Here is a 12,181-nt window from a genome sequence, read left to right on the forward strand (position 1 = left end):
GTGTTCATTTGGATTAGTTTATCTAGCTCCCTAGTTCGTGCATCTGAAATGTATCAAGGCAGGCATTTTAAACTCTGCCTAGGACAGTCTTTGTAGCATAAATTACAGAGACAAACACTGATTAATTATGTCTCTCTTCTAGGAGGATTGCAACGGAGGAGTCCAAGTTCACAGAGCACATTAAATAGCAATTGAAAGTTTCTTTCAATTTTACAGTCCTTCAACCATGTTCCATATGATTTGAAATTTGTGATGAAATCTTGTATGTTGTCAAAGATAGTTACTTTAAGACTTGTGAGATCATTTTCTAGTTGATGACCACTTAGTTCCTCAGTTTTACAAAGAAAAGATTCTAATTTGTCCCATATATCGTAGGGTGTACCTTAGTTTGTACATGAAAGAGTAGACCTTTTGACACAACCAGATACAAAGCCAAACGGTTCAGCACATTTTATAAGCCATTTAATTTTATTTGCTTCTCCTGTAAGTTTAGTTTCAGTTTCATGTTCTATCTTGTCCAACCCTCTCGACATTAGTAACATATTGATTTGTTGTTCCCAAAAAAAGTAGTTATAGTTTGTGAGACATATCTTAAATTTATAAAGGATATTTGCAAATGTGTGTAAGAGGATATTTGCGAATGAATGATGAAAAACGATCACACAATTACATGTCTTTTTAAATCATATCAGAAGGCACTTTATCATCAGTGTATGTTTATGATGCATGGTTGCATGCATACCATATAATTTCAGTGCCATTTAATTATTTTGGTCATTCATGCATGTTAATGCATTTTTTCCTCTTCTCTCTCTTGATTATGTCAGGGTCTGTTTTGCGCACAGAATATCCTGTGGATAGCAGCATATTTGATGATATAGTGGAAAGTCAAGGACTGCCCCCAGGATGTCTTTTAATTCTTGAAAGTCAATTTTACTAATGTGTAACAGTTTGGCCCCTTTCCGGTACTACCTGTAGGGTGTTAAACCTTATTGGACTTAATCTGCTCTCCTTGCTTGAGGTTCTGATTGGTCATGCAAATTTATCGTAAAAGTTTCATGAAGATTTCCATTTATCTCTTTTAAAGAAGGAATATTGAAGCCAGTATAAACATAGCTGAAGGGATTTACCTGTTTTTTGCTTTTTTTGTTTTATTCATGGACATGATGAAAAATAGATTTGAAGAGCACTATTCTGAAAATTGGTTGATGTGCATACTGTTAATTGTTATCTAATGCTTATTCTTCCTTTCATCCAGAGGGAGGGTGGTCACGTTGTTGCGAACTGTTTCATTTGTAGTGATGATCTCTTTTCTTACATATTGATATCTGTTAATTGATAATGGTTGTGAATCTCAGGTTGCAAATTTTTTAAGTCCTGCTGAATGTGAGGCATTTATCAGAGGTGCAGAATCCCGTGGTTTTGCACATCAAGGCAGCCTGGGGCCAAAACATGGAGAAGCTTTCAGAGACAATGATCGCATTTCAGTGCATGATACTATTCTTGCAGAAAAGATTTGGAAAGCTGGTCTATGCAACTTCTTTGTGGACATTAAAGTGCAAGGAAAATCTGCGGTGGGGTTGAACCCTAATATAAGATTCTATAAGTAATATTGTTGCTTCAAATATGATTTTTTTGTATTGTATCCAGATTTTGATGTTTTGAGGAAATTGTATCCAGTGTACAACAATCAATCTAAACAATAACAAAACTAATGTGTCCATGAGTAGGTATAAAGTTGGTCAACACTTTGGTCAGCATATTGATGAGAGTGTTGATCTTGGAGGAGGCAATAAAACAGAGTATACATTATTGATTTATCTGAGTGGCAGTGCAAGATGCAAAGGAAATAAAATTCAAGGCAGTAGAGATAATTCTTCTGAACAGCATCTGGTTGGTGGGGAAACAGTGTTTTATGCTCCTCGCAAGGGTATTGTTGCAGAGGTAAGAAATATGTTTCCGCCTCTTTCGAATTGTCAGTAGTGTGTATAGTTTATATTTTAATACTAGATTCCCAAAATTCTGTAATAGTTAAGAGTTCACCCATTTAAAGTTTCCATAGTTGATGCTTGTTATCACAAAGAAAATTCTTGAAAAGAAACTGGGTAAGCACTTTTTAATTTCATGTTCCATGGACACTTCATCATGACTACACAATCTTGTTTCCAGGATATAACTGTAATGTACAATTGCTAGCAAAATAAATTTGTGAAGCTTATTACCTATAAAAGGGAATAGGGAACAAGCAAACAACCAAATTTTACATTTTTGGATCTTTGTGGAAGAAATGCCTCCTTGAATTTGAATATTTGGGATATTTGAATGTAAAATATGATACACTTAGTGTTGGATATTGGGGAGACTGTTGGTTGGAATTGTTGCCATAGGGATGTTGACATTCAGGTTTTGTCATTGATGTCAACATATGTTGATATGATGAGTTGGGCAGACTATGATTCTAGATGATATAGGATGTTGAACAGGGCAGTACAGACAGTTTACGACACTTTGTATGGAAGCTTGGATAAATATTTCAGAGTGAGATATACCTTATGTTTATGGTTCCAGAAATCTATGTGTTGATCTGCATGAGTTACAGTTGTTTTAGTAAAGATTGGTTGCATACTAGTAACAGGGAATTATGTCAGAGGTGGTTGCTGTGTGCTGAGTATAAGTTGGTGACGAGCTGGAGTCTTGGTATGCGAGCATAATGCATGGTAGAAGACTTGGATTAGAGTATGTTATGGAATTTGAGACTCACTTGAGTCATGCTGTGTTGGTCACTAGCTTGTGGCATTTGGATAATTGCTTTTGGGAGCCGAGTGGATGATGTAGCGTGTATTAAGGATTGGAAAGCATTGATTATGGATCATAGTGCATGTTTAAATGATTGTAATTGTTACACACTTGTCATAGGTACTATGCGTGCCTTAGTATTGGTTAATGTAATTATTTATGCATTAGGGAAGTCCTAACAGGCTGACCTAATTGCTTGTTGTAACCTGTATAAAGGAAAGTAATTCCTTTGTTGTAATATAAGGGAATGGAAAATGTGAATGCGAACCTTGATGCTAGATATCAGAGTAGAGTCAAAGGTTGGTCTAATGGTTTCATAAAGGTATGAGTGGAATCTGTGATCATTCCTTGTGTACTGTATTGGAATTGTAAAGGCAATTGAGTTGTCATCAGTCAGTTCATCATTCTGGACAGCATGTGCTTGAAGGTGGGTTTAACCTTCTTCCCTTGGGCAACTAGCTCCTTGGGCAACTAGCTCTTGAAGGTCGCTTTAACCTTCACATTTTGAGCAGTGTGCTCAGGCAGTGAGCCTTTTGTTCTCAATTAACTCCTAACAGGGTGTGAACCTTTTAATAGGGGTTCTGTCCTTTAACAGGGACTTGTCATTTAATAGGGACTGATGTACTAAATGCATTGTCTCGACTCCTAACAGGGTCATGTGTCCTAATAGCGACATTTTCATATTTGTACATGATCTTGTTGGTATCATCCCCACCGGGGTTTTTCCCTTAACAAGGTTTTCCTTGAGAACAAAAATCTGATGTCTTATGGTGTGAATTTTATCTTGTTTAGCACTGTTGTACTCTTAATTGGGATCCGTTTGAGAAGTTTAAAATTTATAAATATAGCACACAACTGATTCACCCCATTAGTTGTGTTGTGTGGATTGTTATTCCTAACAATTGGTGCTAGAGCTTGTGGTCCTCTTGGAGAAAACTTTACCACTTGAGGAGGTCTAGAATGAGAAGTTACAGGAAAGACAGTCCAAAGTTTGATGGTGTGAAATATGACAACTACAAGAACAAGATGAGAATTCATCTGATCTACTCAGGGATTGAGTACTGGTTGATTACAAAGAGCAAGGAAGATATAAAGACAGATGAATTGGAATCCAGTACAGAAGCTGAAAGGAAGATTTTTTCTTGCAATATATCTGCCAGAGAAGTACTCATCATTTAGAGACAGAGTTTATAGAGGTTAAGGAGCTTGATTCTGCACATGAGATCTGGGGAAAGTTGGAAGCACCATACGAAGGAGACAAATACACCAAGCAAGCCAAGTTACAGAGTTTGAAAACAAAATTGGAAAGCAAAAGATACAAGAAGATGAAACTATCAAAACATATGTTAAAAAAATAATAGAGGTTTTCACTAGCATTAGGAATTCAGGAGGAGTTATCATAGAAGATGGAATCACTCCAAAGATCTTGAGATCCTTGATATCAACATATGAGAACAAGGTCTTGGCGATAGAAGAAATCTTATCGCCCACTAAGGGATTCACAAGCGAGATTTGATTGGTAATTATTTACATTTGAAACTCCTAGATTACAAGATGCTTTACCTAAAGTTGAATTTTCTTTTAAGGCTACTATTCATAAACATAAAAGGATGCTAACAAAAATTGCGAGCACTAGTAGAATAGTAATTGTGCATATCTTGGTGAATATGTTGAGGATTGGACAAATATAGAGGAAGAAGAAAAGAAGGTGGAGGAACTTGAAGCACTAGTCGCTAAAAGAGAACACATAGGTAAAGGGAAATATGAAGGCAAGTTACCTCTGATATGTTTTGCATGCAATACGATAGGTCATTTTGTATCTAGATGTCCTACCAGAGTGTCAAAGTATAAGCCTAAGCCTTATAAGTCCAAATATCCTAAGGAATGTTTTTATGCTAGAGTTAATGAAGAAAGGGCCTTGCTTTCACATGTGGAAAAGAAATTAGAATGGACCATAGATAGTGGATGCTCACATCATATGATAGGTGACAATGATAAGTATGATGGTAGAGATGTTAGATTTGGTGACAATATTCCTTGTTTGATTAAAGAGGACTTATAACTCTTGATGGTAAAACTAATATTGATGATGCGTTGTTTGTTGACGGACTAAAGCATATTCTATTGATTGTTGGGCAACTTGTTGACAAGGGCTATCATCTGCAATTCAAGGATGGAAAATGCATAATTAGAGTATCAAAAAACATTATTGCATCAAATAAAATAACAAGAGATAATGTGTTTCAGTTGAACCCATCAGATGTAAGTTGTATTGTTGTGAAGATAGACGACAATTATGGCATAAGAGGTTTTATCATGTGCATTTTGATATCACTGTGAAGATCAGCAACATTAATGCTATCAAAGATTTGCCTAAGATAGTGAAGCCACTAACATGATGCATAAGGAATGTATTATGGGAAAATAGACCAGGAATAGCTTTCAAAGCAAGACTTATATTGCTAAAGGAAGATTGGATTTGGTTCATACAAATCTTTGTGGTCCTACAAAGACAAGGTCATACTATTGTGAGAAATATTTCATACTCTTTGTTGATGATTATTCAAGAATGATGTGGGTTGCTTTTCTTAAAGGGAAATTTGAGGCATTTGATAAGTTCAAAATTTACAAAGCAAAGGTCGAGAATGAATTAGGTTTGGAGATCACGTGTTCAAGATTAGATAGAGCACATCAAATAGATTCAAAGCATTTTGTGAAGAGCATGAGATTTATAGGCATACATCTACACCTAGGACTCCGCAACAAAATGGAGAAATAGAGAGAAGGAATATAACAATTTTAGACATTGTGAGGATAATGCAATCACTACCACAATCTATACCTTGAATATAGTTTAGATCCGACATGGAACTGGTAAGAGTAATATGAGTTATGATATGATCATATGTACCCTTTGTTAAGTATTTCAAAATATTTGGTGTACTGTCTTAAAATGGACACACTTGTCTTATAAGACCTTTCAGCACTCGTTTCATAGTGACTTCTTGGGCCATGAATGGATCTATGCTCGATGCCCTCTCTCTTGTTTTCCTTTACCTTTTCTTGAATCTTTCTACATTTCTCTTTAACTTTTTGTTGCCTGTTTGTTCCCCTCCTTGGGAACAGGTTGACCTATGGCGACCTAGTCCAAAAGAGGTCAATCTAGGTCGATCTCTTCCCCAGTAATTGTGGGCCTCAGGGCCTGAAAATCCTCGGTGTTCCAAAGTGTTAACTCCTGCTCTCTTGTCAACCTGTACTGTTTTTCCACCTAAAAACTAGTACATATGGAGGCATGGAGGCTTCATTTTGCATCCTACACTTTCATGATAGCTACACCGAAACCTTGCATACAAGGCATTCAAGGCATTCAAGCATTCAAGCAAAAGGAGTTTTCATCAAGCATTGAAGGATTTTTTGTGAGCATTTCCTCTTCAAGATCTAACATATTGTTGGTCATCAAGGGAGGAGATCTACATTGAGGCATTCATCATCTTCGTCAATGATGCACATTTACATCCATAGCTCCATGATGTTATGGTAGAGCCTGTTGGTTCCCAAAATTGCAGATTGGAAGTCCAAGAGCCTGCCACTTCTCCAGTAGATGCTGAATACTTGATAATTGAATGTTTTGTATAAATTTTGTAAATAATGGAATTGATGCTTGTAGAAGGAATATGCAGATTTTTTGACTTCAATAAAAAGACCAGTGCCTTCGCTCATCCGGGTGATAGAGTCAACTTCGGTGAACTTTTACGTACAACTTCATAATGTTCAGTGCCCTTATATTGCCAACAATTTCAATAATCCAGATGCAACAGACCAATTATAATGCAATCTTAAATTAGTCCAGATTGAATTTTAACTCCACTAAGACAAACTGGACATAGTTGTGGAAACAACTAAATATTTCACAATACTTGTGATGATCAAATCTAAAATGCTAATTGACCATGTCCCACTTATCTGATATCAAAATTATATACAGAATTTTAAAATATAATTATGAAGGACGATTCGCCTGGAGTTTAAATCTCCACGCCATTAAAGGTAAACAAAATACATTTTTATTTTATTATTAAAATAAAATAATTTTATAATAATAAAATAATGGAATTTCATTATAAAATCATATTGAACCCTTATTCCTCCTTACAATAAATATGAATATAAAATGCTTCTTCTCAATATTTGAATGAATGTTCGTATGATGAATGTTACAATGTCTTTTTTTTTTTTTTTGGTCTCTCTTTAAATAATAAAGTCATACTTATATCTTAGCAAAGAAAATGAAAAGGTGTGACTTTTGAAAAAGTCACATCCCTTTGAAAATAAATTATACCTCTTAATCGCAACTAATTTTATAGACTTATGATTTGATATTATATAGTTTCACCATTATCTCAATTGTTATCGAGACCATTGATTTTCCGGGCATTATATTAAAATTCTCTTAAACAATGTTGCCCGACCATGCTTAGTATCTCCGTCCACCATTTACTTCGAATACGTTCACCTAGAATCAAAGACTTTTTGGATTATGATTGTTGCTGATATTCTGCATAGGGACAAATTTGTATTATCGAGCCTCCAAACTTTTACCGTCAACTCATATGGAGATCGTTCTAAGTCACGTCTCGATATATCCAAAGCGAAACTAATTCAATTACCAATGATATCGAAGGCAGCTTCCGTCAGTTTCCTTAATCGCATCTTCTCGGCTTTTGACCTTAATTTATATATCATCGTACTAATTGATCGTACTAATTGATTCTTCAGACTTCTATCATTCATATCTATACGGTTTGCTTTGATTTGGGATGATGTGAATGCTTTCACTGCCGATCGTGTGTCGTCTTTGGCTTACGTGACTTACGTATCTTCTGATGCAACCCTTCTGTGATTTGCAATATCAATCCCGTTACATAAGGCTTCTCTGAGTGGTCCCATTGAAGCATCCTTCACAAGATTTTTTCATGTCAGATCCAAAATAACCATCAGTAATTTTGCAAACAGAACGTAATTCTTTATCTGAAAGATTAAACAAGCCATCATTCTCTAATAAATTCCTTATTATCCTTGATATGGCTTCTGTAGCATTGTATTTGTATGATGCGCCTGTAATTTTGTTGTCACTTTGTACTGACAGTATTTTTCACACCGGTATTCTCAGGATCAGATTGGACCATCTGCTTGTTACCAGTAATGAAATCCACACCTCCCTCGGGATGTGCTTCTGCATCATGCACTTCATCTGTAATCAAGTCACTATCTGATGAGCTTTCAGAATCAGAATCATTAGAGGAGGATTCAGAATCACTGCTTGAGCTGCTGGTGGAACTACTGGATTTGATGCTGGCAGCTGTCACTTCCCTGGAATCTGCAAGCAACCTAACAGGCTCTGAAACTTGCAAACATTCTGCTCCTAGTCCTCTGTCTCTCAGATAATTGCTCACAAGAATCTGAAGCTCCCATAAGTTATTGTCATTGAAACACTCAAGATCAACCTCAACTTCATCATCACACTGGGTAAATCCTGTATGCTTCTTTAGGAAAGTATACACTTGTTCTGGCATGTTAACAGATAACTCCTCAAGATTCTTCCTAAGCTTTGCTTTCTCAGTAAATGACATTGGGGGCCTGCATATGTCAGCCTTTGGTTTCTGCTTAATCCCAAGTTTCATGCTTATTTCTAGTGCAAATTCAAACTTGGCCATAACTTTCTTTTCAGCAACAAAGGAATACACAGTTCTAATAGAGGAAAGGGCTTGTTCAACAATGCTGCTGTCCCTGTTATACTCTGCATGCATCTTTCCACCTGCACCTTAATATCAACTTCCAAGTTTTTCCTTGATCCTGCACCATGAACATTTTGTGGTGTTACAATACTCTCGGGAAGTTCATTGGTTGCAAACATTTCATGATCTCCAGCAATTTTACTGTCTTTTTGTATTTCCTGGGCTGGTTCCGTAGAAATGTCAATTAAATTTTTATTTGCAGTATCATTCATATCCATCCTATTATGATTAGTGTATTGTAATCTCTCTATTCACCCAGCTGCTTACAATTTATTATTCTGGGCTCTTGCCAAATTGATATGTGCCTGAAATCTTGCACATTCTTTCCAGTCTTCATTTTCTTCATACATTGCCAGTCTTTTATCAAATTCTCAACATTATTTCTTAAATGGAGATCTAAATTTTGCAAAAAATTTGAGTTCCATCAGAGCCATTGCAACTTGTGGAGATATCCTACATTTACATACTGAATTCAACATCTACAACATACATCAAGGCAAAATCCTTTGACAAGGGTTTTTACAAGAAAGGTGAATACTTAAATTTATCTTGTTTCAGTTACATACGTTTACATTTCTCAATTTAAGGTTGATTCCTCAAACTAAGGTTTGACGAAGGCAAACCCTCATCCACCAAACAACAAAAACCTTTATTTTATGTGTGAAGGGGCAGGATAGCAAAATTGTGATTGCAAATCTGGAAATAACTTTCCGAAGAATCTGGGTCAACTTTGTTACAGTGCCCCGGGAACACGGTGACCTTGCGAGAATCATTCTAGAATAGTTACCACTAGTTTGACCTATTCTCTGCTTCTTAGTCGAGAAATTAGTTTTTGGGTTTTTCTGGGTTTTTTATTCTGTTTAGAGACTTGCAATTAGATTTTCAGTTACAGGTCCAGATCCACACATTTTAGTGCTAAAATACAACTTCCTCTATGCATTTCAAAGTTAAATCTTTTATATTTCATTTCCATTCATAATTTTAACATAGATCTGTATCTTAATTGGGCTGATTGCACACACTCACCATCTAGATCTACATTACTTAATCAATTAGTTCAATTTTGCATACACATTATCACACATGGGCCAAAGAGAGTGTTTCCCTATATTGCATTCCTTTTTATAATTCAAATTTAGTATTGGCATCCCTTCCTTTTGGGTCTTGCTAATCTGATTTGGTTTAAAAAAGGAATCATATTTGGTGATTCTCCCCTTGCCACACATACATATTTGAATGGCTTAGTGGCGTTAAGTGGAGGCCTACATCACATTAAAGTGCTTCATTTCACCACTAAACATTTGGTAGTAAATGCTACAGTAGGAGAGATGACGAGTTAGGAAAATTTGATCCTAAAAGTGATGAAGGGATATTTCTTGATTTTTCTACAAAGAGTAAGGCATATGAATGTTATAATCTCAGGTTGAAGAGCTTAGTTGACAGTGCTAATGTTAAGATTAATGAGAGATTTCAGATTCAAGATAGAGTAAATGATTGTGGTTTAGATAATGAAGGTAATTAGGCATCTAGAAGTCAAAGTCAAAATTAAAATAAGGATCACGAACCGAAACAAGCTTAGTTACCGATTCGGGATACGAATCCGATTCGGGCACGTGAATCGGATCCGTGGATTCATGATTTTTTTTTTCCCAATTAGGATTCGTGAATATATATATATATATATATATATATATATATATATATATATATATATATATATATAAATATTACTGATCTTGCCCAAGCCCCAACTAGTAACAGATATATATATATATATATATATATATTTGTTTCTCTCATTTATTAGTATATATAATGCATAAAAAGGTCATTTTAGCACTAGAAAGCAAAAAAATATATTTAAAAAAGTCATATTAAATAATTTAGACTCACTTAAACCTGTCGATCCTTGAGGATTCATGCCTGGATTCATGCAGATCCGGGCAAGATCCTTGTTTTACACAGTGGATTCGTCAGGATTCGTGGGCCATGAATCCGGATGAATCCACTATGTAAAACAAGGATCTGCACGAATCCAGGCACGAATCTGGATCCGGATCGGACCCGAATCCGGATCCGGCCTCTAGGGCACGAATCTGGTAACTAAGGAAACAAGTTCTTTGAGATTGATAATGGGATTTAGGTATGTATTGAAGAGCCAAGTGAAACTCCTAAAATTCCAAGGTATGTTTATTGAATCATTTTGAAGATCAAATCATTGGTGATGCAAATAAAGGTGTGTTGACAAGATCAAAGGTTAGGAATGAATTGTGCTTGATCTCACAAGTTGAACCTAAGACTACTGATGAAGCTTGTAAAGATGAATCTTGGATCAAGGCAATGCAAAAAGAATTAGATCGGATTGAAAAGAATTACATTTCACAATTGGTTTCTAGACCTAAGAATAAGAATGTTATAAGAACTAAATGGGTTTGTAGAAATAAGATGAATGAACAATGTGAAGTTATGATGAACAAAGCAAGATTAGCATGTAAAGGGTATTCACAATGGGAAGGTATTGATTTTGATGAATCTTTTTCTCCCGTGGCTAGACTTGAAGCAGTTAGATTGCTTTTGGATTATGCATCTCATAAGGATTTCAAAGTGTATTAGATAGATGTTACCAACATTTTTGAACGACAAACTTGAAGAGTAAGTTTACATTGAACAACCAGATGGATTTCCATTGACTGATTAGGAAGATATGGTATGCAAAATGAAGAAAGCTTTGTATGGCTTGAAGTAAGTATCAAAGACTTGGTATGCTAGACTAGACAGGTACCTTTACATTTGGGTTTAAGAAAGGAAGTGCAGACAACAATTTGTATCTAAGGACTAACTCGGATGGTATATAAATTAATGAAGTATTTGTTGATGATATTATATTTGGTGAAAGTGATGAAATGAATAATAAATTTGGTGATGAGATGGAGGGTGAACTTGAAATGTCTATGATAGGAGAAATGAATTATTTCTTAGATTTGTAAATCACTTAGAGTAAAGATGAATTTATTACATCTCAAACTATCGTAAAGTTTTTTTGAAAAAGTTTGGAATGGAGAACTATAAGCATGTAGGAACACCTATGGTTATAGGTTTTAAGCTATCTTCTACTTATGATTCACCAGATACATTTCAGACAAGATACAAGTCAATGATTGGTGGATTGTGATATCTAACTCATACAAGACCAAACATATCTAACGTAGTTGGAATTATTGCAAGATTTCAAGAAAAACCTAAAGAGACTCGTTTGGCGGTTGTAAAAAGAATCTTTAGATATTGTAGATGAACATTGGATTGTGGATTATGGTATGATAGATCAAATGATTTTACTTTGCATGCATTTACTAATGCTAATTGGGTAGGAAGTGTAGATGATAGGAAAAGTACAAGTGGAGGAGCAGTCTTTCTTGGAAGAAGACTTGTTTCTTAGATAAGTAAGAAACATGATTGCATATCTCAGTCTACTACCGAGTTGGAGTATGTTACTGCTGCAATTAATTGTACTTAGATAGTTTGGATGAAACAAATGTTGAAAAATATTGAGATTATTATTGAAGATCCTGTTGTTATTCAGTATGATAACA

General features: G+C 35.3%; 1 protein-coding gene across 8 annotated transcripts in view; it reads left to right on the forward strand.

Annotated features, from left to right (window-relative positions):
* Positions 1 to 12,181, forward strand: part of LOC149556410 (2-oxoglutarate (2OG) and Fe(II)-dependent oxygenase superfamily protein) — a 76,409-nt gene that overhangs the window by 28,711 nt on the left and 35,517 nt on the right. For all 8 annotated transcript variants that reach the window (XR_016364701.1, XR_016364699.1, XR_016364700.1 and 5 more), the window contains exons 2-3: positions 1,359 to 1,606; positions 1,731 to 1,944. Coding sequence is in view for 5 of the 8 variants with exons in the window: in XM_089830707.1 (XP_089686833.1) it covers positions 1,359 to 1,606; positions 1,731 to 1,944 (462 nt within the window). In the remaining 3 variants the exon portion in view is untranslated. The remainder of the gene's footprint in view (positions 1 to 1,358; positions 1,607 to 1,730; positions 1,945 to 12,181) is intronic.

The sequence above is a fragment of the Cupressus sempervirens genome, chromosome 5 (genome assembly GCF_028749045.1).
Source record: "Cupressus sempervirens isolate cs-2001-9-10 chromosome 5, ASM2874904v1, whole genome shotgun sequence".
NCBI lineage: Eukaryota > Viridiplantae > Streptophyta > Pinopsida > Cupressales > Cupressaceae > Cupressus > Cupressus sempervirens.